At 41.1% G+C, this 25,867-nt stretch overlaps 1 protein-coding gene across 2 annotated transcripts in view; it reads right to left on the reverse strand.

Moving 5' to 3' along the window:
* The window catches only part of fmnl2b (formin-like 2b), a 42,343-nt gene that overhangs the window by 4,378 nt on the left and 12,098 nt on the right, over positions 1-25,867 (reverse strand). For both annotated transcript variants that reach the window (XM_061904637.1, XM_061904636.1), the window contains exons 23-27: positions 11,381-11,510; positions 11,153-11,313; positions 5,056-5,157; positions 4,813-4,911; positions 79-202 (exon numbers count right to left, since the gene is read on the reverse strand). In XM_061904637.1, the coding sequence (XP_061760621.1) occupies positions 79-202; positions 4,813-4,911; positions 5,056-5,157; positions 11,153-11,313; positions 11,381-11,510 (616 nt within the window). The remainder of the gene's footprint in view (positions 1-78; positions 203-4,812; positions 4,912-5,055; positions 5,158-11,152; positions 11,314-11,380; positions 11,511-25,867) is intronic.

Below are 25,867 nucleotides of genomic sequence, written 5' to 3' on the forward strand. Positions count from 1 at the left end.
CTGCGGGAGAGACAAACACAGAGTAAAGACAAACAGGAAGCAGTCCACGTGCTGACGTGTAAGGTGAGATGTCATTACCGGTGATGATGTCCTCAATGGCGCCATCCTTCCCCTCGTAAACATGCCGGCTGTCCTTCCCCTGTCGTCGTCTTAGCTCAGTTAACAGCTCCTGCTGCTGCCGTTTGCCCTTGTGAGATGGCGACTGAGGGGTAATTGTAGACATTACCTTCCAACTCACATCACCACATCCATACACGCATTCTCATCCTTTGTTGTCAGCTCCTCCTTCGCCGATGTTAATTTGCGGTAAGTGGATTTTACTATTTTTTTCCGGTTTATTAATGTAGCAACTCTGGCTTCCTCCCACTTCTAAAGACATGCACACCTGGGGTTAGGTTGATTGGCAACACTAAATTGGCCCTAGTGTGTGAATGTGAGTGTGAATGTTGTCTGTCTATCTGTGTTGGGCCAGCGATGAGGTGGCGACTTGTCCAGGGTATATTCCGCCTCCGGCCTGAATGCAGCTAAGATAGTCGCCAGTGACCCCAAAAGGCACAAGCGGTAGGAAATGGATGGATGGATGGATAATTGTCGGAATATGGTTGTTTAAGTTAAGGATTTGGGGGATTTCTGATCATTTTTTAGGGCACCATGTTGGCAAAGTGTAGAGGCTTGAACTAATTATTCATATTTACACTAGATAGATTACTGTAGATAAATTAAAATTTTCAGCACAATCGCATTCAAGATCAGACAAACGTTACAGGGAGACAGAACAGGATCGCTGACGGGTCTGCCAGCTTCAGGCGCCTCTTACAAAAAAGGTAAGATACAGGTAAACAAGTGGGGGGAATGGGAGAAAAAAATAGAAGATTAAAATAAAATAAAATATAATTTAAAAAAATAAAAAAAGTTTATTATGGAGAATTTTGCTTCACTATACAAACTTTGATTTATGACTCAAGGTCAACTTTAACTTTGATTTTACAACAGATGATCAATTACTAATCTCAAGAGCAAAAACATGTATGCCATTTTTTCCAATATTAAGAAAAATATTAATTGTATGCATTCATACCTCATCCAATATTTTACTCATGTATTTTACAAACCCTGTTTCCATATGAGTTGGGAAATTGTGTTAGACGTAAATATAAACAGAATACAATGATTTGCAAATCATTTTCAACCCATATTCAATTGAATGCACTACAAAGACAAGATATTTGATGTTTAACTCATAAACTTTTTTTATTTTTTAATCGAATGGTGGGACACCCAAATATTCGCAGCCCTAGGAATTACACTTAAACCACTCGATTAAATAACGATTTTTTCGATTTAACGCGATTCTCGATTCAAAAACGATATTTTTCCGATTCAAAACGATTCTGTATTCATTCAAAACATAGGATTTCAGCAGGATCTACCCCAGTCTGCTGACATTCTAGCAGAGTAGTAGATTTTTTTATTTTTAAAAAGCTTTTATAATTGTAAAGGACAATGTTTTATCAACTGATTGCAATGTTTTAACTATTAAAAGAACCAAAAATATGACTTATTTTATCTTTGTGAAAACATTGGACGCAGTGTGTTGTCAAGCTTATGAGATGCGATGCAAGTGTAAGCCACTGTGACCTTTATTTTTTATTTTTATAAATGTCTAATGATAATGTCAATGAGGGATTTTTAATCACTGCTATGCTGTAATTATAACTAATATTGATACTGTTGTTGATAATATTCATTTTTGTTTCACTACTTTTGGTTTGTTTTGTGTTGTGTTTGTGTCTCTTCTCAATTGTTCTGTTTATTGCAGTTCTGAGTGGTTTGGTTTTTGAATTGGATTGCATTGTTATGGTATTGCTGTGTAGTGGGTTGTTGGATTGATAAAATAAATAAATAAAAATCAACAACAAAAAAATCGATTTTTAAAAAATGAGAATCCATTCTGAATCGCATAACGTAAATGTTTCGATTCGTATTCGAATTGATTTTTTCCCACACCCCTAGTAAATATAAATGCTTAGTGCCAGAGGACCACAGGATCCTTGAGGTTTTGTATGGTAAAAGCAGGTCAGATAGATAAGACATTTAAAAACTAATGATAAAAAAATAAAATCCACCCCAAATCAGACAGGGAGCCAATGCAGCATCTTTAAATCTGGGGTTTTGTGGTCCCGCCCTTTAGCCCTCGTCAGGTTGCGTATTGTAACGTTTGTAACAATTGTGGACTTCTCATATTCTTTTTGAGAAGACCAGGAATCATTACAATAGTCCAACCAATAGAAAATAAAAGCATGCATTAGTTAAAGTTAAAGTACCACTGATAGTCACACACACACTAGGTGTGGTGACATTTCTCTCTGCGTTTGACCCATAACCTTGTTCCACCTCCTGGGAGGTGAGGGGAGCAGTGAGCAGCGGCGGTGGTTTCGCTCAGGAATCATTTTGGTGATTTAACCCCCCAATTCCAACCCTTGATGCTGAGTGCCAAGCAGGGAGGTAATAGGTCCCATTTTTTCTTTGGTCACGACCAACCGATCTCAGGGCGGACTCTCTAGCCACAAGGCCACTGAGCATTAACATCTCTGTGTTAAATAAAACAATTTTGTAATATTTTTGATGCATGTGATAAAAATCGGCTTAAAAATCACAGCCAGAATTTTTATGAATTATGTTTGTTTAAAATCTTGTAATTTTGGTAAAAGTCGGTATTTTTGGTCTAAGGACCTATAACTATAGCCTACGAGGGTGGTGTGGCGTAGCGGGTAGAGCGGCCGTGCCAGAAACCTGAGGGTTGCAGGTTTACTCCCCGCCTCTTGACATCCAAATTGCTGCCGTTATGTCCTTGGGCAGCACACTTCACCCTTTGCCCCCGGTGCCACTCACACTGGTGAATGAATGATGAATGAATGATGGGTGGTGGTCGGAGAGGCCGTAGGCGCAAACTGGCAGCCACGCTTCCGTCAGGGCAGCTGTGGCTACAAATGTAGCTTACCACCACCAGGTGTGAATGAATGATGGGTTCCCACATCTCTGTGAGCGCTTTGAGTATATGATAATAGAAAAGCGCGATTTAAAATCTAATTCATCAACTAAATCTCCCGATTTTGTCCTAGTTGAGCTGTGATGTCTAAAATGCAGTTTAAAATGGTATTTATAATTAGCAGACACAGTAACGTACAAATGTGGATCATTAGCCTAACTGTGGAACCTGACGTCATGTCTCCTATTGACGTCCTCATGTACTGTAAAGAACACCACACCTTATTTTTCTTCATTATTGCACAAGCTGTCAAGTGTTTTCAATTATTTATACATCGTCTTTCTATTTACTTTGTTATCTTCTTTATCTATTATGTTGTGTTTACTCGTATTTGATGTACTCTTATTACACACTTATGCATGTCTACATTTTTTTTTATTTCTTTAGAAATGTGTATTTCTTTCTTTCACTTTATCTTTTATACATCTATTATTACACGGTGTCTAACACACATACTTGCCAACCCTCCCGGATTTTCCTGGGAGACTCCCGAAATTTAGCGCCTCTCCCGAAAACCTCCCGGGATAAATTTTCTCCCGAAAATCTCCTGAAATTCAGGTTCTCCATGAGAACCTGCCTCAGCAATGTTGTGACCCTCTTAAACAGGATGATACTGCCATCTACTGTACATAGAATAAAATACAATGTAAATATATTCTACATATATTCTACATTTAAGTGCAGTCAAGAAACATGCATTAGGGAGTCTGTTCTAAAGAGACGTAACTTCATCAGGTCGCCTGGTTATTGACTCCAACCCAATATATTACACCGTCGACGAGCAAAATGAAGAAATACGCTTGCAAGTTCCAGAACGATTGGAAACAAGAATTTCAGTTTATCCAGGAGAGTTCGAAAGGGAAGGGGTATGTTGCCTGTAAATTTTGTAGAACAGACTTCTCCATTGAACACGGCGGCCGAATGGATAGACTCAGCCATTAACGGTCAACGAAGCACAAAGAGTCCGCAGCGCAGTATCGTTCACAACCCAGTATTATGGGCCACCTCGCAAAATGGAGACCCGATGGTGTAACTTATGCTGAGACAAAGATGGCTATGCTGATAGCTGGAAGCAACATCTCGTTCTCATTTGCGGATGTCTACAACAAATCCGTGAAGGATATGTTCCCGGATTCGGAGACCGCTCGCCAATACGCAAATGGCAGAACAAATGTTAATCAAATAGTGAAAGGTAAGTGTTGTTGTTTTTTTTAGTAACCAGCAAGCACAGTACAGTTAGTAGAACAACTGTGTTTTTATTACTGTGTATTTGATAGGTGCCGTCGGAAATTCAACTATTTATTTTATTTATATTTATAATAAAATAAATATATATAGCTAGAATTCACTGAAATATATATATTTATGTATATATGAAATACTCAAGTTGGTGAATTATACTCCTCCCCTCTTATCCACGCCCCCCGCCCCAACCACAACCCCCAACACAGATAGACAGACAACATTCACACTCACATTCACACACTAGGGCCAATTTAGTGTTGCCAATCAACCTATCCCCAGGTGCATGTCTTTGGAAGTGGGAGGAAGCCGGAGTACCCGGACGGAACCCACGCATTCACGGGGAAGACATGCAAACTCCACACAGAAAGATCCTGAGCCTGGGATTGAACCCAGGACCATTCAGGACCTTCGTATTGTGAGGCAGACGCACTAACCCCTCCTCCACCGTGTTGTCCACTTATTCAACATGTTCCACACAAATGAAACATGACCACGTGTGTCAGAGCTTTTTATGTTACCTTGGTTTCTTCATCCTGCTGCTGCTGCTCCTCCTGTTCCAGTTTTTCCAACATCATCTGTTCCTGACGCCGTCGCTGTTCATTGTCCTCCTCAGCCAACTGAATGCGTGCACACACACGCACACACACACACACACACACACACACACACACACACACACACACACACACACACACACACACACACACAGCCACAGGTTAAACAGGTCACGTGAGCAAATGGAAGCGTTGGTACCGACTTACCCTGTACGCTTTGATGAATCGAACAAAAATGGGGAAGAAGACGGATGGCGGCATCGTCTTCGAGCTTTCCCCAAAGAATTTCACCACGTCTTCAAAAGCGTCCTTCAGAGAAACAAATAGTTACAGACAGTTGTCCCTCACCACATCACACTTCAAACTTTGCGGCTTTACTACAAACCCCGTTTCCATATGAGTTGGGAAATTGTGTTAGATGTAAATATAAACGGAATACAATGATTTGCAAACCCTTTTCAACCCATATTCAGTTGAATGCACTACAAAGACAAGATATTTGATGTTCAAACTCATAAACTTTATTTTTTTTTGGAAAATAATTATTAACTTAGAATTTCATGGCTGCAACACGTGCCTAAGTAGTTGCGAAAGGGCATGTTCACCACTGTGTTACATCACCTTTTCTTTTAACAACACTCAATAAAGGTTTGGGAACTGAGGAAACTAATTGTTGAAGCTTTCATAGTGGAATTCTTTCCCATTCTTGTTTTATGTAGAGCTTCAGTCGTTCAACAGTCTGCTGTTGTATTTTATGCTTCATAATGCGCCACACATTTTCCATGGGAGACAGGTCTGAACTGCAGGCAGGCCAGTCTAGTACCCGCACTCTTTAACTACGAAACCACGCTGTTGTAACACATGGCTTAGCATTGTCTTGCTGAAATAAGCAGGGGCGTCCATGATAACGTTGCTTGGATGACAACATATGTTGCTCCAAAACCTGTATGGACCTTCTAGCATTAATGGTGCCTTCACAGATGTATAAGTTACCCATGCCTTGGGCACTAATACACCCCCATACCATCACAGCACTGGCTTTAGAACTTTGTGCCTATAACAATCCGAATGGTTATTTTCCTCTTTGTTCTGGAGGACACCACGTCCTCTGTTTCCAAATATAATTTGAAAGGTGGACTCGTTAGACCACAGAACACCTTTCCACTTTGCATCAGTCCATCTTTGATGAGCCCGGGCCCAGCCAAGCCGGCGGCGTTTCAGGATATTGTTGATAAATGGGTTTAGCTTTGCATAGCAGAGTTTTAAATTGCACTTACAGATGTAGCGACATAATGTAGTTACTGATAGTGGTTTTATGAAGTGTTCCTGAGCCCATGTGGTGATATCCTTTACACACTGATGTCTGTTTTTGATGCAATACCGCCTGAGGGATCAACGGTCCATAATATCATCTCTTACGTGCAGTGATTTCTCCTGATTTTTGGAACCTTTTGATGATTTTACGGACCGTAGATGGTCAAATCCCTAAATTCCTTGCAATAGCTCGTTGAGAAATGTTGTTCTAAAACTGTTCGACAATTTGCTTACAAAGTGGTGACCCTCGCCCCATCCTTGTTTGTGACTTACTTAGCATTTCATGGAAGCTGCTTTTATACCCAATCATGGCACCCACCTGTTCCCAATAAGCCTGCACACCTGTGGGATGTTCTAAATAAGTGTTTGATGAGAATTTCTCAACTTTATCAGTATTTATTGCCACCTTTCCCGACTTCTTTGTCACGTGTTGCTAGCATCAAATTCTAAAGTTAATGATTATTTGCAACAACAAACATTTTTTTATTATGTTGAACATCAAATATCTTGTCTTTGTAGCATATTCAACTGAATATGGGTTGAAAATGGTTTGCAAATCATTGTATTCCGTTTATATTTACATCTAACACAATTTCCCAACTCACATGGAAACGGGGTTTGTACATTGGTGATTTTGTATTTAACGCATAATCTTCATGTTTGTCCAAATGAATGTGAAAATAAAGACATATTTATGTCTACATGTATTACAATGCAATATTTATCTTATTTTGCATTATTATGTTGTGGCGATTTAAAAATGGTAGTCACCAAGCAGGACCCGATTTCGGGTTAAAGGTGACAATAATAACATGGCGGGTATATCGGCGCTATCTTCGCTGCACCAGTCCAGTTGACCAACTTTGAGCCAAGCAATTGTTTGACGCACTTCATCTGGGACCCCATGCCTCATCAATAACACATCTCCACATCAGTGAGCCTTTGACATAACCAAGAGCGGGACGTAGCAGAACTTGATGTGACTCGGCGCACCACTTAATGATATTAGCTACCAGCACCTGTCTGAGCAATATTAAGTTAAGCTGACCATAATCTGACATCCCAAAAAGAGGACACATATATGCGTGCCAAGGTGGGCAGCACGCCAAGACCGGGACTAGGTGAAAATTTGCCAATGATACTTGAACTTGCTTTATAATTAATACATCTATTTAAATAAAGCATTTGTCTCCTATATTGACAGCAGTGTTGGCGCAGGGAATTTTCAAAATGGGACCCCATCAAGTCATAAAAATGGGGTCCCACAGAAAAATTTTTGTTCCTATTTTTTGTAAGCGTTTTAAAAACAAATGATAAACGTATGCATTGTCCTGTTATATCTCACATTCTATATTGTGTTTTGGAAAAAGGTTGTCATAAACATTACTTAATTCATTAAAAGAAATAATTAAAAAAAAGAAGACAAATTTGTATGCATATGTAATTGTATTCAGTTAAAAACATTTTTTCACTTTCTTCTTTCCTTCATGGATCTAAACTTTGCCGCTGGTGGTTGTTTTTTCAATTTTTTTATGTAATAAGTGGTAGGTGTATTTATTTCACTATAAAAGTATAAAAAGTGTTTTGCTTGGGTCATGAAATGATGACAATGGTGTGCCAGGGCATACGTACATTTTATATTTAATGCTTAAAGGGGAACATTATCACAATTTCAAAAGGGTTAAAAACAATAAAAATCAGTTCCCAGTGGCTTGTTTTATTTTTTGAAGTTTCAAAATTTTACACCTCCCGGAATATCCCTAAAAAAAGCTTTAAAGTTCTTGATTTTTGCTATTTGCGATGCAACCGTCCATTTCCCTGTGATGTCATACAGGGCTGCCAATACAAACAACATGGCGGTTACCACAGCAAGATATAGCGACATTAGCTCGGATTCAGACTCGGATTTCAGCGGCTTAAGCGATTCAACAGATTACGCATGTATTGAAACAGATGGTCGGAGTATGGAGGCAGATAGCGAAAACAAAATTGAAGAAGAAATTGAAGCTATTGAGCGAATAGCTATTGACGCTATTCGGCCATAGCGTGGGTGTACCTAATGAAGTGGCCCATAGTATGGCTGCCTTATTAGCATCGCCGGTAAAATGTGCGGACCAAACAATCAGGACTTCCGCATCTTGTGACACTGGAGCAACTTAAACCCGTCGATTGGTAAGTGTTTGTTTCGCATTAAATGTGGGTATCTAGTTTCAAATGTACATACAGCTAGCATAAATAGCATGTTAGCATCGATTAGCTGGCAGTCATGCCGTGACCAAATATGCCTGATTAGCACATAAGTCAACAACATCAACAAAACTCACCTTTGTGATTTCGTTGACATAATCGTTGCAAATGCATCTGCAGGTTATGCATACATCTCTGTGTCATGTCTGTCTTAGCATCGCCGGTAAAATGTGAAGACACTCTGGCAAATTCAATGGGGATCTGGCGGCAGATTTCTTGCCAGTGGTGCAACTTGAATCCCTCCCTGTTAGTGTTGTTACACCCTCCGACAACACACCGACGAGGCATGATGTCTCCAAGGTTCCAGAAAATAGTCGAAAAAACGGAAAATAACAGAGCTGAGACTCGGTGTTTGTAATGTGAAAATAAAAATGGCGGGTGTGTTACCTCGGTGACGTCACGTTCTGACGTCATCGCTAAAAGTCCGATAAACAGAAAGGCGTTTAATTTGCCAAAATTCACCCATTTATAGTTCGGAAATCAGTTAAAAAAATACATGGTCTTTTTTCTGCAACATCAAGGAATATATTGACGCTTGCATAGGTTTGGTGATAATGTTCCCCTTTAAATCTCTGGAGTCTACATCAACTTCACATCTATTCCTCATTTCAAAATGTTTTAGTTTTTTTTTCATGTTGTTGTTTTGTTTGTTCGTTTTCTGCCCTTTATTGTCAAACAAAACTGTTTTTTTTTATGGCAAACACACAAAATATGCAAAATTACTCACCAAACATTTTTTCAAAGTGGAATATTTGATGTGAAGTAATCGGGGTTGAGGTGGGGCGGGATTGTATATTGTAGCATCCCGAAAGAGTCAGTGTTGCAAGGGGTTCTGCCTATTTGTTCTGTTGTGTTTATGTTGTGCTACGGTGCGGATGTTCTCCTGAAATATGTTTGGTGTGGGTTCACAGTGTGGCGCATATTTGTAACAGTGTTAAAGTTGTTTATACGGCCACCCTTAGTCTGACCTGTATGGCTGTTGAACAAGTATGCCTTGATTGACAATCATTCCAGTGTCTCTTTCTCTCGCTCTCTCTGTTTCTGCCCCTTCCTCATGAATGTTGCTACGTGCGCTCACCTTCACAATTTGTTATGTTTTCAACCCGTTCTTAACCCAGGACGTACATTGAAAATAGACGCAGCCTTGACACAAAACCCATTTGAGGCATTTAAGAAACCCCGCCCTGACATCCCAGACAGTCATCTTGACTGAATCTTCATCTTCGACATTAATAACACAACCCACATGACATGCCATGGAAATGACATCACAGGACACACAATGCCAACAACATGGAATGCTAAACATATAGCTGCAACTGTCAAGTTGACCAAGTTTTTTCCCAAACAACTTAATCCAGTGGTTTCAACACTCAAAGCCCAAATCTAACTTAGATAAATTACCCAGAATGTGATGAGTCTTTCTGCGTAGTAGCCATTGTTGTATTGGCCGGCTCCTCTGGGATACTGGTGAGTACTGTAATCTACAGTGGAACACACTCAAGGCTACTATATTGGAAGAACGATTGTAAAGGTGACTATACGGGTGTCATTTCATGTTTAGAGGCCTAGTGAAACCCACTACTACCCACCACACAGTCTGATAGTTTATATATCAATGATGAAATATTAACATTGCAACACATGCCAATACAGCCTTTTTAGTTTACTAAATTGCAGTTTTAAATTTCCCGTGAAGTGTCGTGCTGAAAACGTTGTTGTATGATGACGCGTGCGTTTGACGTCTCGGGTTGTAGCGGACATTATTTTCCAGCCCGATCCAAGCTATAAGTAGTCTGCTTTAATCGCATAATTACACAGTATTCCGGACATCTGTGTTGCTGAATCTTTTGCAATTTGTTCAATTAATAATGGAGAAGTCAAAGTAGAAAGATGGAGTTGGGAAGCCGGTGTTTCCTTGTTTAAAATTCCCGGAGGTGAAGCTTTACTATGGATCAGAGCGGTAAAGCGAATATGTCAACCGGCAGTTTTCGGTGAGAAAATTGTGGTATAAAGTCGCCTCTTACCGGAGATCAGCAGAGCTTGCGTCGTCCATGCAACTGCGTGACTTCCCTCAGAGACTCTGGCGTCAAGACACCCGTGGCCACACCCCTCCGATTTTAGGTACTATTTAATCTCACTAAAACACTAGCAACACAATAGCAGATAAGGGATTTTCCAGAATTATCCTAGTAAATGTGTCTAAAAACATCTGAATCGCTCTCACTTGCCCTCGCCTGTTTTTTGTTGTTGGTTTTTTTCTAGTCCTTCACTATCAATATCCTCATCCACAATTCTTTCATCCTCGCTCAAATTAATGGGGAAATTGTCGCTTTCTCGGTCCGAATTGCTCTTACTGCTAGTGGCTCACATTGTAAACAATGTGAGGAGCCCTACAACCAGTGACATCACGCGCACATTGTCTGCGGCTTCCGGTAAAGGCAAGGCTTTTTTATTAGCGACCAAAAGTTGAGAACTTTATTGTCGATGTTCTCTACTAAATCCTTTCAGCAAAAATATGGCAATATGGCGAAATGATCAAGTATGACACATAGAATGGACCTGCTATCCCCGTTTAAATAAGAAAATCTCATTTCAGTAGGCCTTTAGAGGGCTCTAATATTGCAAAAAATATATATATATATATGTGATTTATTAATAATAACCCTACTTGGGACGGTCACGCCTCTAACCATTTTGCCGCGATAAACAAGAGAAGACTGAAATGTGTGTGTTTGTGTACCTGGGCGATGCGTGCGTCCTCCTGAAGTTTGTTGAGTCGAGATTCATTCCTGCTGATGAAATCTTTCAAGGTGGAGTTGTGCAGCATGCTGAATTCACGCCAGGTGAGTTCCATCCCTCTCTGCAGGTCCTTCACGTCACACAACACGTTCTCCAGACTCACTGAAAGACCCGGATTCACCGTATGAGCTCGCTCGATGATGTCGGAGGGACGTGAGTGAACCCTCACCTGCAGCAGCCTTGTCCACGTAGTGGAGCTCGTTGAAGAAGAGCGCCACTGCAGGATACTTTTCTCTGACCACATTGGCAATGTAGTGGAGCAATGTCTGGGTTCTGTCAGTCGACTTTGTCTCCAGGAGCTGAAACCATGCACGTAAACTCATTAGCTAAAAACAGAATACAAACATTTTCAATCATTTGGCATCTGTTTGTAATATTCAAAATCCGGCTTGAAGGGCCAGCAAAAGCATTTTGTTATTGTGTACCAACCTACTAGCTTTTTAACGATTGTTATCATTTTTTTCCGTTGTGATGAAGAAGGAGCTGAGCCAGAAGGCAAAACTCTCAATTTACCGGTCGATCTACGTTCCCATGCTCACCTATGGTCATGAGCTTTGGGTTATGACCGAAAGGGCAAGATCACGGGTACAAGCGGGCGAAATGAGTTCCTTCCGCTTGGTGGCCAGTCTCTCCCCTAGAGATAAGGTGAGAAGCTCTGTCATCCGGAAGGAGCTTAAAGTAAAGCAGCTGCTCCTCCATATCAAGTGATGCCAGATGAGGTGGATCTGGCATCTGGTCAGGATGCCACCCGAACGGCTCCCTTGGGATGTGTTTAGGGCACGTCCAACCGGTAGGAGGCCACGGGGAAGACCCAGGACGAGTTGGGAAGACTATATCTCCCGGCTGGCCTGGGAACGCATCAGGATCCCCCGTGAGGAGCTGGACGAAGTAGCTAGGGAGAGGGAAGTCTGGGCTTCCCTGCTTAGGCTGCTGCCCACAAAACCCAACCTCATAATCAGAAGAAAATTGATGGATGGATGGATCATTTTGTTTTCAATCAAGTCTAGTAATTTGTGTACATGAAATATACAGTACAAAAAAAAGGGTATTTGATCTAGGGGCAGCTGACTTCCCGGTCACCAGCCACCTCTTCGAGTTCCACCAGGGTGATCCCAAGGCAATCTCAGGCCACCTGAGGAACATAATTCTTTTTTAAATTGATCTCAACTCTGTACACTGCTGCTAGAATTTTAATTTTCCTGAAGGAACTCACCTGAAGGAATCAATAAAGTACTATCTATCTATCTAATCCTTGTAGGTTCACCCGTAGGTCCTCCTTTTGGCATTCCGGTAACACCTCACTAAGGAGGTACCGGAGCCATTCGGACAATAATTCCTGAGCCAGCTCATCTGGCCCCTTTCTATGTGAAGAAGCAGCGGCTCTAATCTGAGCTCCAACCAGCCACTCTACGGAGGAAACACCTTTTGACCGCTTGTATCCTTAATATTGTTCTTTCTCACTATCCAAAGCTTGTAACCTGTTTGTGGCACCAATCACCTTTCGCCCACTATACCGATCGGTCACCTTAGGAATGGGCACACGGAATACAGTCCATTTGGTTCAGTATCCTTTGCCTCCCGAGGGTTACAGGCGAAACTCTGCCACAGACGTGAATAAAAGACTGGACTAACAGGAGACACTGCCAAAGGCCCTGCACACTCTCACTATGATCTTGGGTCTGCCAGGTCTGTCTGTCTGACAGACGGACAGATGGACAGCCATCTAATCCAACCCATCACCAATTAGTGATCAGTCGACAGCCCAGCACTTCTCTTTACCCACGTGTCCAAAACACAAGATAGAACTACATTGTCAGTCATTTGGTATGAATAAAGTCTGTCCTATTGCTGGATTACAACCATGTGACCTCAAAGGGGAACATTATCACCAGACCTATGTAAGCGTCAATATATACCTTGATTTTGCAGAAAAAAGACCATATATGTTTTTAACCGATTTCCGAACTCTAAATTGGTGTATTTTGGCGAATTAGACGCCTTTCTTTTTATCGCTCTCGAAACGATGACGTCAGAACGTGACGTCACCTAGGTAATAAAGCCGCCATTTTCTCGAACAAATTACAAAAACCGCATCTCAGCTCTGTTATTTTCCGTTTTTTCGACTATTTTTTGGAACCTTGGAGACATCATGCCTCGTCGGTGTGTTGTCGGAGGGTGTAACAACACTAACAGGGAGGGATTCAAGTTGCACCACTGGCCCAAAGATGCGAAAGTGGCAAGAAATTGGACGAAATTTGTTCAAAATACGAGGGTGTGGTGAAAGCCGACGAAATGGTCAGTCGTTTGTTCCGACGAAAGCTATGCTACTACAGAGATGGCAATATTGTGTGGATATCCTACGACACTCAAAGCAGATGCATTTCCAACGATAAAGTCAAAGAAATCTGCCGCCAGACCCCCATCGAATGTGCCGGAGTGTCTGCACATTTTACCGGCGATGCTAAGGCAGACATGGCACAGAGATGTATGGATAACCTGCAGATGCTTTTCCAACAATAAAGTCAACTAAATCACAAAGGTGAGTTTTGTTGATGTTGTTGACTTATGTGCTAAACAGACATATTTGGTCGCGGCATGACTGCCAGCTAATCGATGCTAACATGCTAATTAGGCTAGCTGTATGTACATTTGAAACTATATTTACATCCAGCGTTTCCCTCCACCCACATTTAATGCCAAACAAACACTTACCAATCGATGGATTTAAGTTCATCCAGTGTCACAAGATGCGAAACTTCCGATCGTTCGGTCTGCACATTTTACTGGCGATGCTAAGGCAAACATTGCCGAATAGCGTCAATAGCTATTCGCTCAATAGCTTCAGTTTCTTCTTCAATTTCGTTTTCGCTATCTGCCTCCATACTCCAACCATCCGTTTCAATATATGCGTAATCTGTTGAATCGCTTAAGCCACTGAAATCCGAGTCTGAATCCGAGCTAATGTCGCTATATCTTGCTGTGGTATCCGTATTGGCATCACTGGATGACGTCACAGGAAAATGGACAAATCAGGCACTTTAAAGCTTTTTAGGGATATTATGGGATGGGTAAAATAAAATAAAATAAAAAAATAAATAAATAAGCCACTGGGAACTGATTTTTATTGGTTTTAACCCTTCTGAAATTGTGATAATGTTCCCCTTTAAGGCTGTCCCCCTTTCCCAAATGGTTGCGAAACATTCATTATTTCTTTACCTTTAGAAGTGCACAGGTGAGTGTATTTTAAAGGTTTAGTGGTGAAAATACAATCCAGATATCATCCAAAAATAGCAGACTATGATGGAGTGGACATGTACTTCTGTTTTACAGACCATCTTCCAGCCGCTTATTGACTTGTTTCTTTACAATGCGCTGTTTTGTAGGCGGTATTATTCACGTGGCAAAGTCCTCCAGGCTGAGCCCCCTACAATGGCGTCTCAACCCCATCAGCCATGTTGTAGGTTTTAGCGCTTTTATATTGAGTCTACTGACAGGTATAAGTTAGAACTATACGCTACTTTTGACTAGAAATGGCAACAGTCGAGGATTTTAGCACACATGTGTGTGTACGAGCCAGTCTGCCCCCCAAAAAGAGGATAGGAAAAAAATAAGGAATTTATTGACTACTACTTTGGGGTACAAATGAATGAAAATGGTACAAAGATCTTATGGTAAACCTATCTGCTGACATAACTAAGGCAACACACGTCACCAAAGTCTCAAATTTGAAGCTGATCGTTAAGAGCAAGTTTAAAAAAGGGCAAGATTGTTCTATAAATATCCCTTCTATGCCTTCGTGGTTTGATTTCAAATTTTGGGGAATTATGTGGATTCGAGGTAAACTAAAAAGTTGATTATGCATAATAAAACCCCTTTTAAGAAACAATTGTTTTCTTTAAAAGATTCAACTTAACGGAAGTGTACTTTTAAAGTATCTGGTCGACCGCACGCCCTGCAACACTCAGAAAGAGTAGGAGAACAAAAATATGCAGACACCTCATTTCTGTACACCTGGATGGGCTAAGCTCGTTTGATCTGCATGTGCTTGAGTCTCAGCTCATGGCTTCCAAACCCAGCATTGGACTTGCAGTTCATATGTTGGAACCTGGTGTTTGTCGGGCACACTGTGGTTAACTCCAATAACAGAACACTGTACGTGGTAATCACACCACTCCATGTCACACGGTATATGCCAGGGGTCGGTAACCCAAAATATTGAAAGAGCCATATTGGACCAAAAATACAAAAACAAATCTGTCTGGAGCCGCAAAAAATTAAAAGCCATATTACATACAGATAGTGTGTCATGAGATATAAATTGAATTAAGATGACTTAATGGAAACTAAATGAGCTCAAATATAGCTACAAATGAGGCATAATGATGCAATATGTACATAAATAAATAGCATGAATAGCATTGATTAGCTTGCAGTGACCAAATATGTCTGATTAGCACTCCACACAAATTGATTGATTGATTGATTGATTGAAACTTATTAGTAGATTGCACAGTTCAGTATATATTCCGTACAATTGACCACTAAATGGTAACACCCGAATAAGTTTTTCAACGTGTTCAAGTCGGGGTCCACGTTAATCAATTCATCAATAACATCAACAAAACTCACCTTTGTGCATTAATGCACAACGTTAAAAGTTTGGTAGACAAAATGAGACAGAAAAAAAAGTGGCATAAATCACGTCCTAGAAAGTCGGAAAAAGTTATACATGTAAAAAAAAATAACGGTGAGTTCAAAGACCGCCAAAATTAGTAGGACAAAACGGCGCTCGCTAAATACTCGAATCAGTGAAGCATGTTTAATATAAACAGTGTGCTCTATGACAGTTAGGGAGGTTTGTGTCATGTTTGTCCTCCTACAGAAACTATATTAAAACAAATCATGTTTTTTCCCCCTCATCTTTTTCCATTTTTCACACATTTTTTAAAATAAATAAATAAATAATAAATGGGTTGTACTTGTATAGCGCTTTTCTACCTTCAAGGTACTCAAAGCGCTTTGACACTACTTCCACATTTACCCATTCACACACACATTCACACACTGATGGAGGGAGCTGCCATGCAAGGCGTCAACCAGCACCCATCAGGAGCAAGGGTGAAGTGTCTTGCTCAGGACACAACGGATGTGACGAGGTTGGTACTAGGTGGGATTTGAACCAGGGCACCTCGGGTTGCGCACGGCCACTCTCCCACTGCGCCACGCCTCCAGAGAGCCACTAGGGCGGCGCTAAAGAGCCGCGACCCCCGGTATATGCCAACATGGATGTCAATGTTTCCCAGTAGAACAATTGGGTTGCCTGCAAGGATCCTGTAGGACACTCCACTAAGAGACTTTAAAGGCCTACTGAAACCCACTACTACCCACCACGCAGTCTGATAGTTTATATATCAATGATGAAATATTAACATTGCAACACATGCCAGTACGGCCTTTTTAGTTTACTAAATTACAATTTTAAATTTCCCGGGAGTTTCTTGTTGAAAACGTCGCGGAATGATGACGTAAACGCGTGACGTCACGGACTGTGAGGAAATAGCGCTGCGCACACACACAGCTAAAAGTTGTCTGCTTTAACTGCATAATTACACAGTATTTTGGACATCTGTGTTGCTGAATCTTTTGCAATTTGTTCATTTAATAATGGAGACTATAAAGAACAATGCTGTTGGTGGAAAGCGGTGGATTCCAGCTGTCTTTAGCACCGAGACCCAGCCGGCGTTTCTTTGTTTGTTGTGAAAGAAGAGCGGTCAAGCAAACATGTTTTCTCTACGTCAACCAGCATGTTTTTGGATGGGGAAATTGTGATATATATCTTACCGGAGACATCCGTGGATTATTCATCGTTCTGCAGCAGCTGTGAGCTTGGCTCCCCGGCTTCTCTCTGAGACACAGTGTGTTCAACGCAGGCATCCGACCTCGAGGTATGTCTTTACAATCTTTACTGTACAATCTTTAAAATCTCACTAAAACACTATTGAAACAATAAGGAGATAAGGGATCTTCCAGAATTACATCTGAAATGCTCACACTGCCGTCGCCCGGAGCTGTCACTTTTTTTTTTTTTCTAGTCCGTCGATATCAACATCCTCAAACACAAATCTTTCATCTTCGCTCAAATTAATGGGGAAATAGTCGCTTTCTCGGTCAGAATCGCTCGCTTGTAATCAATGGGTGAATGTGAGGAGTCCGACAATCTTTGACGTCACGCGCACTACTTCCGGGAAATGCAGGGCTTTTTTTAAGAGCGACCAAAAGTTGCGAACTTTATCGTCGATTTTCTCTACTAAATCCTTTCCGCAAAAATATGGCAATATCGCGAAATGATCAAGTATGACACATAGAATGGAGCTGCTATCCCCATTTAAATAAGAAAATCTAATTTCAGTAGACCTTTAAGAAACCTGGTTATTTTGAACTGCCATTTGGTGCATAAGCTAAAACGAGAGTCGAAACTCTTTTCCCGATCATACCACAATTTATTTTTCAATATTATTCCATATGTATCACTGTATAAATCAAATCAACATATTTGTCCTGCTTAAATAAGTCCCTTTAAGAAAGTACTCCTGATCTCAACTAATTACGGGCCCGATCTGTTAAAATACAAATAGGTGGTAAATAGTGTGTGCAAACTATAAATGTACTATGAGTGAGCGTGTTGTTGATCTACTAAAACTGTGCACGCAAAACATGGTATTGACTGCCTTTTTTAATTGAGTTTTGTGTGGAATACTTTCTGTCATTGTTAGCTCCAACCTGTGGTGTTTTACACAACTATTGAGTCGTACCACTTTTTTGGATTCTTAGAAGCACAATCTCGACAACAGAAGCTATTTTTAGCAGACCAAAGGAAAGTGCTGCGATCTAGAATGATCCAGACGCAAGAAAAGCGTTTTGCAAGACATTTTTAATATATATTTATACTTTACTAATACCCTCCTCCATTCACATCTCATCTCCCCAGATTATAAATAACCTAATGTAAATAATCAAATGTACTTCTGATGTATTTACTTGCTCTTATGCTATCAGAACTCACTATGTTCTCTGCTGGCTGTACATATCCTACTAAGTAAGACCTACACTGTTTCAAAGTCCATTTCTCTGTTGGTGCAATTGTTGATGACTGAATTACTGATATCAACCAAAGCTCCTCATCCCACCCCCCCGGATTGTAAATAATGTAAATAATTCAATGTATATACTATGATGATTAGCCTGTGTGATGACTGTATTATGCTGATGGTATATATTTGTACCATGAATTGATTAACGTGGACCCCGACTTAAACAAGTTGAAAAACGTATTGCGGTGTTACCATTTAGTAGTCAATTGTACGTAATATGTACTGAACTGTGCAGTCTACTAATAAAAGTATCAATCAATCAGTCAATCAATCAAAAACAAAACCTGACAAAAGTTTAAGTCATCGAGCAGCTATAAAATGGCACTGCTGAGTAGAGGATTTATCTTTATTAATGATAGTCCAAATATGTTGACAGGCACACGGATGGAGGATTCTATCTCCATCTTCTGTCATTGCAGCTTGTCTCCTCCTTTCTCGCAGCCATTCGTGCATAAGTGTGCCTGTTTGCATGTACCTTCCAAACATGCTAAATATAAACGCAAAACACCAAACATTGCGGCCGCTGAATGATTATATTTGCATCACCTCCTCCTTCTGTTGCAGGTGTTATGAAGATCAGCAGCAGTGGCAACTGCTCTAAGACAGCAAGGGAAGCTCAGCTTCCCTGAAAATGTACAAACCCCGTTTCCATATGAGTTGGGAAATTGTGTTAGATGTAAATATAAACAGAATGCAATGATTTGCAAATCCTTTTCAACCCATATTTAATTGAATGCACTACAAAGACAAGATATTTGATGTTCAAACTCATGAACTTTATTTTTTTTTGCAAATAAAAATAACTTAGAATTTCATCGCAGCAACACGTGCCAAAGTAGTTGGGAAAGGGCATGTTCACCACTGTGTTACATCACCTTTTCTTTTAACAACACTCAATAAACGTTTGGGAACTGAGGAAACTATTTGTTGAAGCTTTGAAAGTGGAATTCTTTACCATTCTTGTTTTATGTAGAGCTTCAGTCGTTCAACAGTCCGGGGTCTTGTTGTCGTATTTTACGCTTCATAATGCGCCACGCATTTTCGATGGGAGACATGTCTGGACTGCAGGCGGGCCAGGAAAGTACCCGCACTCTTTTACTGCGAATCCACCCTGTTGTAACACGTGTCTTGGCATTGTTTTGCTGAAATAAGCAAAACAACATATGTTGTACCAAAACCTGTATGGACCATCCAGCATTAATGGTGCCTTCACAGATGTGTAAGTTACCCATGCTTTGGGCACTAATACACCCCCATACCATCACAGACGCTGGCTTTTGAACTTTGCGCCTATAACAATCTGGATGGTTATTTTCCTCTTTGTTCCGGAAGACACCACGTCCACAGTTTCCTAATATAATTTGAAATGTGGACTCGTCAGACCACAGAACACTTTTCCACTTTGCATCAGTCCATCTTAGATGAGCTCGGACCCAGGGAAGCCAGCGGCATTCCTTGGTGTTGTTGATAAATGGCTTTCGCTTTGCATAGCAGAGTTTTATCTTGCACTTCACGATGTAGCAACCAACTGTAGTTACTGACAGTGGTTTTATGAAGTATTCCTGAGTCCATGTGGTGATATCCTTTACACACTGATGTTGGTTTTTGATGCAGTACCGCCTGAGGGATCAAAGGTCCGTAATATCATCGCTTACGTGGAGTGATTTCTCCAGATTCTCTGAACCTTTTGATGATTTTACGGACCGTAGATGGTAAAATCCCTAATTTCCTTGCAATAGCTCGTTGAGAAATGTTGTTCTAAAACTGTTCGACAATTTGCTTACATATTGGTGACCCTCGCCCCATCCTTGTTTGTGAATTACTTAGCATTTCATGGAAGCTGCTTCTATACCCAATCATGGCACCCACCTGTTCCCAATTAGCCTGCACTGTATCAGTATTTATTGCCACCTTTCCCAACTTCTTTGTCACATGTTGCTGGCATCAAATTCTAAAGTTAATGATTATTTGCAAAAAATAAATGTTCAACAGTTTTAACATCAAATATGTTGTCTTTGTAGCATATTCAACTGAATATGGGTTGAAAATGATTTGTAAACCATTGTATTCCGTTCATATTTACATCTAACACAATTTCCCAACTCATATGGAGACGGGGTTTGTAATAAAAATAAGTGATCTAATATTTACTTTTGTGTTTACATTTCATTGACTAAATATGTGCCAAAATGGATTCAACTTTTGTTTAGAATCATCTATTATTTTCGCATTCATTCTTGTAGTGTCACAGTGCATTAAACAGTGTTGAAGCGGAGCGTCCATTGACTTCAAAGGGGGACCATAGAGTGGGTTCTTCCACTGCAGAGAAACTCGACAATCACTGGATAAATGCTCGGCTTCGTCCTGCCCATCTAACGCTTCTGAATGATGATTGGATAATCTCTCCGAGGCTAAATCCCTTTTTGATCAACAGCAAAATAAGCGAACCTGCGACCTTGTAATATAAAGCACTGACAGAGCATTTTTCAAGTTTTGTCATGTTATTCCAATTTAATTTGGATAATCATACAATTTCTAAGTTATGTTTTCCTCGTAAAATTTAAAATATTTATGTCTTTTATCTGTTATTTTAAGAGAGTGTTTAAAAAGTAGCGGAAAAAAACTGAAATACCAGCACCCTCCATTGATCAGCATACAGTATAGAATCCATCCATCTATCCATTTTCTGCCGCTTATTCCCCTTATGGGTCGCGGGGGGCGCTGGTGTCTATCTCAACTACAATCGGGCGGAAGGCAGAGTACACCCTGGACAAGTCGCCACCTCATCGCAGGGCCAACACAGATAGACAGACAACATTCACACTCACATTCACACACTAGGGCCCATTTAGTGTTGCCAATCAACCTATCCCCAGCTGCATGTCTTTGGAGGTGGGAGGAAGCCGGAGTACCCGGAGGGAACCCACGCAGTCACGGGGAGGACATGCAAACTCCACACAGAAAGCTCCCGAGCCCGGGATTGAACCCAGGACTACTCAGGACCTTCGTATTGTGAGACAGACGCACCAACCCCTCTGCCACCGTGCTGTCTTATAGAATAGAATAGAAAAAAAAGTACTTTATTGATACGATTACAGTTGGTACAAAATGCGGCTGCGAGACTTTTGACAAGAACAAGAAAGTTTGATCACATTACGCCTGTACTGGCTCACCTGCACTGGCTTCCTGTGCACTTAAGATGTGAGTTTAAGGTTTTACTACTTACGTATAAAATACTACACGGTCTAGCTCCATCCTATCTTGCCGATTGTATTGTACCATATGTGCCGGCAAGAAATCTGCGTTCAAAGGACTCCGGCTTATTAGTGATTCCTAAAGCCCAAAAAAAGTCTGCGGGCTATAGAGCGTTTTCCGTTCGGGCTCCAGTACTCTGGAATGCCCTCCCAGTAACAGTTCGAGATGCTACCTCAGTAGAAGCATTTAAGTCTCACCTTAAAACTCATTTGTATACTCTAGCCTTTAAATAGACCTCCTTTTCAGACCAGTTGATCTGCCGCTTCTTTTCTTTTTCTCCTCTGTCCCCCCCTCCCTTGTGGAGGGGGTCCGGTCCGAGGGCCATGGATGAAGTATTGGCTGTTCAGAGTCGGGACCCAGGATGGACCGCTCGCCTGTGTATCGGTTGGGGACATCTCTACGCCACTGACCTGACTCCGCTTGGGATGGTTTCCTGTGGACGGGACTCACGCTGCTGTCTCCGCTTTGAACTGAACTCTCGCGGTTGTGTTGGATCCACACTGGATTGAACTTTCACAGTATCATGTTAGACCCGCTCAACATCCATTGCTTTCGGTCCCCTGGGGGGGGGGGGTTGCCCACATATGAGGTCCTCTCCACTGGGTGTGAGTTTTCCTTGCCCTTGTGTGGGTTCATCCGAGGATGTCGTAGTCGTAGGGATTTGTACAGTCCTTTGAGACATTTTTGATTTAGGGCTATATAAATAAACATTGATTGATTGATTTATTGATCCCTGGGGGAAATTCAGCACCACAGTTCGCTCACTATAGACAATGAACACCTAGGTATTTTTAATATATTTTTTATATTCTACACATTCAGCTCATAAAGACAGACGTGCTAAATTGTGCTTAATATTTTGATCATTTAAGAGATGTGCATGTGTTTTAATACACACAAACCTGTTATTGAGCAAGGCTCTATGTGTATAAAATACATATATTACACAAACACTCTCTTTCGTTGAAACCTCTACACCAGACTCAGCTGCAGGAAAATATTTGGGGCCTTTGTCAACAATTGATTCCCGCCGCGGTAAAGCGCACACCTGTTAAAGGGGAACATTATCACCAGACCTATGTAAGCGTCAATATATACCTTGATGTTGCAGAAAAAAGACCATATGTTTTTTTAACCGATTTCCGAACTCTGAAAGGGTGAATTTGGCGATTTAAACGCCTTTCAATTGTTCACCTGTCGGAGCGATGACCTTTCACCCGTGACGTCACATCGTGAAGCGACCCGCCATTTTCTCAAACACATTACACGCACCAAGTCAAATCAGCTCTGTTATTTTCCGTTTTTTCGACTGTTTTCCCGTACTTTGGAGACATCATGCCTCGTTGGTGTGTTGTCGGAGAGTGTAACAACACGAACAGAGACGGATTCAAGTTGCACCAGTGGTCAAAAGATGCGAAAGTCCCTCGTTTGTTCCGCACACTTCATCGACGACAGCTATGCTACGAAAGAGATGGCAATAATGTGTGGATATCCTGCGACACTCAAAGCAGATGCATTTCCAACGATAAAGTCAACGAAATCACAAAGGTGAGTTTTGTTGATGTTATTGACTTATGTGGAGTGTGCTAATCAGATATATTTGGTCACGGCATGACTGCAAGCTAATTGATGCTAACATGCTATTTAGGCTAGCTGTATGTACATATTGCATCATTATGCCTCATTTGTAGCTGTATTAGCATCCAGCCTTTCCCTCCACCCACATTTAATGCCAAACAAACACATACCAATCGTTGGTTAGAAGGCGATCGCCGAATTCGTCCGCGCTTCCTCCCGTGCCGCTATCTGTCGTGGTATGGCTTAAAAGCTTCTGTTTCTTCTTTAATTTCATTTTCGGAACCTGCCTCCACACTCCAAGCATCTGTTTCAATACATGCGTAATCTGTTGAATCGCTTATGGCGCTGAAATCCGAGTCGAAATCCGAGTTAATTGTCAGGCTTGCCCCTGACAGTTTGTCTATGTTTTAGTTTTTTCCTCTGCATTTGTCGGTTTCCTGTGTTTAGTATTTCCTGTCTTTTAGTTCCTGTCAAGTGCTCTTAATTTGTCAGCTTCCTGTCTTGTTCCCTGAGTGTTGTGTTCCTCCTCAGTGTGTTTAGTATTTCCTGTCCTTAGTTCCTGTCTAGTGCTCTTATTTTGTCAGCTTTCTGTCTTGTTCCCTGAGTGCTGTGCTCCCCTTCAGCTGCGGCTGATTGGCATCTGGCCACACCTGTTGCCAATCAGCCGGCTCCTATTTGTACCTCCTTTGTCTTGTGTCAGTTGCTGGATCATTGTATTGTCATTTGTAATGTCGTTGCCTCATGTCACTCTTGTGTCTTTGCTACCTGTCGTGTCTGGCATCATTTCAGCTATTACCTGTCGTGCTACATCTTGTCCTGGTCGTCGTAGCGGTAAGCTGTTTTTGTTAGCCATTAGCTATTTCGAGTTTTTCTGTTTGTTATCCTCTAGCTTCCATGCTAAAGTTCCTTTTTGTTTCTTGATAGCTTCTATGCTAAAGGCCTTTTGTTTATTGTCCGCCCACGTGCGCGTTTTTGGTTTGAACCCTTTGTTTGATTTTGTCTTAGTATCTTTATTACATCATGTTTGCTCATTCCATGCCTTCTACATCTCCGCATCTTGGGGTTCATCAACAAATACCTCTGACACTAATATCGCTATACCTTTCTGTGCTATCCGCCATGTTTGTTTCTGTGTGGTCACGCTTTGATGTCACAGGATAATAGACGAATGGACATAACGACGGTTAAAATCAGGCACCTTGAAGCCGTTTTTCAGGATATTGCGTGATGGGTAAAATTTGGAGAAAAACTTTGAAAAATAAAATAAGCCACTGGAACTGATTTTGATTGGTTTTAACCCTTCAGAAATTGTGATAATGTTCCCCTTTAAAGCTTTAATGCTGGCCTTTGTCGGTCCACAACTGATTGCTACATACAAGACAAACACTTTATATTTCTGGTTATCATAAGGATGTGGGTTGGAAAATATTCAGGCCTTTATCATGTCTGAAAATGTAAAGAGATGGCCATTTCTTTGGTATTACTTGTAAAGGCCTGTTGTTGATCCAATGTTGATGTGCTAAAACCTCTTTCTTGTTTAAAAGCGACATACGATACTAACTGTAATTTGTTCATACTCATTATTAATAAAGTGTTTGGATGTATTCATTAATTCAATGTATTATTGGTTGCCAAAAAAGGATGCAAAATAATATTTTGATATTGACAGATGTCATCTATCCATAAGTCACTAGAATACCCTTAGGAGATGTACAGATGACATGTGTCAATATCAAAATATTATTTCTAATCACTAAAATGTTTTTTGAAGTTGATCTCAAGCTTTTTAAAAGGTACTTCAACACCTAAACAGTACAGTATATACTTCATTATCATACATGTAACTCGCTTGGATGAATACATCCAAACACCTGATTAATATTTATTGTGTGCATGAACAAAGAGCAGTTATTATTGTATGTAGCTTCTAAACAAGAAAGAGGTTTTTAGCACATGCGATGAGGTAGCGACTGCCTTCCGCCCGATTGTAGCTGAGATAGGCACCAGCGCCCCCTGCGACCCCAAAGGGAATAAGCGGTAGTAAATGGATGGATGGACTTTAAGGTTTTACTACTTACATATAAAATACTGCACGGTTTAGCTCCATCCTATCTTGCCGATTGTATTGTACCATATGTGCCGGCAAGAAATCTGCGTTCAAAGGACTCCGGCTTATTAGTGATTCCTAAAGCCCAAAAAAAGTCTGCGGGCTATAGAGCGTTTTCCGTTTGGGCTCCAGTACTCTGGAATGCCCTCCCGGTAACAGTTTGAGATGCTACCTCAGTAGAAGCATTTAAGTCTCACCTTAAAACTCATTTGTATACTCTAGCCTTTAAATAGACCTCCTTTTTAGACCAGTTGATCTGCCGCTTCTTTTCTTTTTCTCCTCTGTCCCCCCCTCCCTTGTGGAGGGGGTCCGGTCCGATGGCCATGGATGAAGTACTGACTGTTCAGAGTCGGGACCCAGGATGGACCGCTCGTTGGGACCCAGGATGGACCGCTCGCCTGTGTATCGGTTGGGGACATCTCTATGCTGCTGATCCGACTTCGCTTGGGATGGTTTCCTGTGGACGGGACTCTCGCTGCTGTCTTGGATCCGCTTTGAACTGAACTCTCGCAGTTGTGTTGGAGCCACTATGGGTTGAACTTTCACAGTATCATGTTAGACCCGC

This window comes from Nerophis ophidion, linkage group LG06, assembly GCF_033978795.1.
Source record: "Nerophis ophidion isolate RoL-2023_Sa linkage group LG06, RoL_Noph_v1.0, whole genome shotgun sequence".
Classification (NCBI taxonomy): domain Eukaryota; kingdom Metazoa; phylum Chordata; class Actinopteri; order Syngnathiformes; family Syngnathidae; genus Nerophis; species Nerophis ophidion.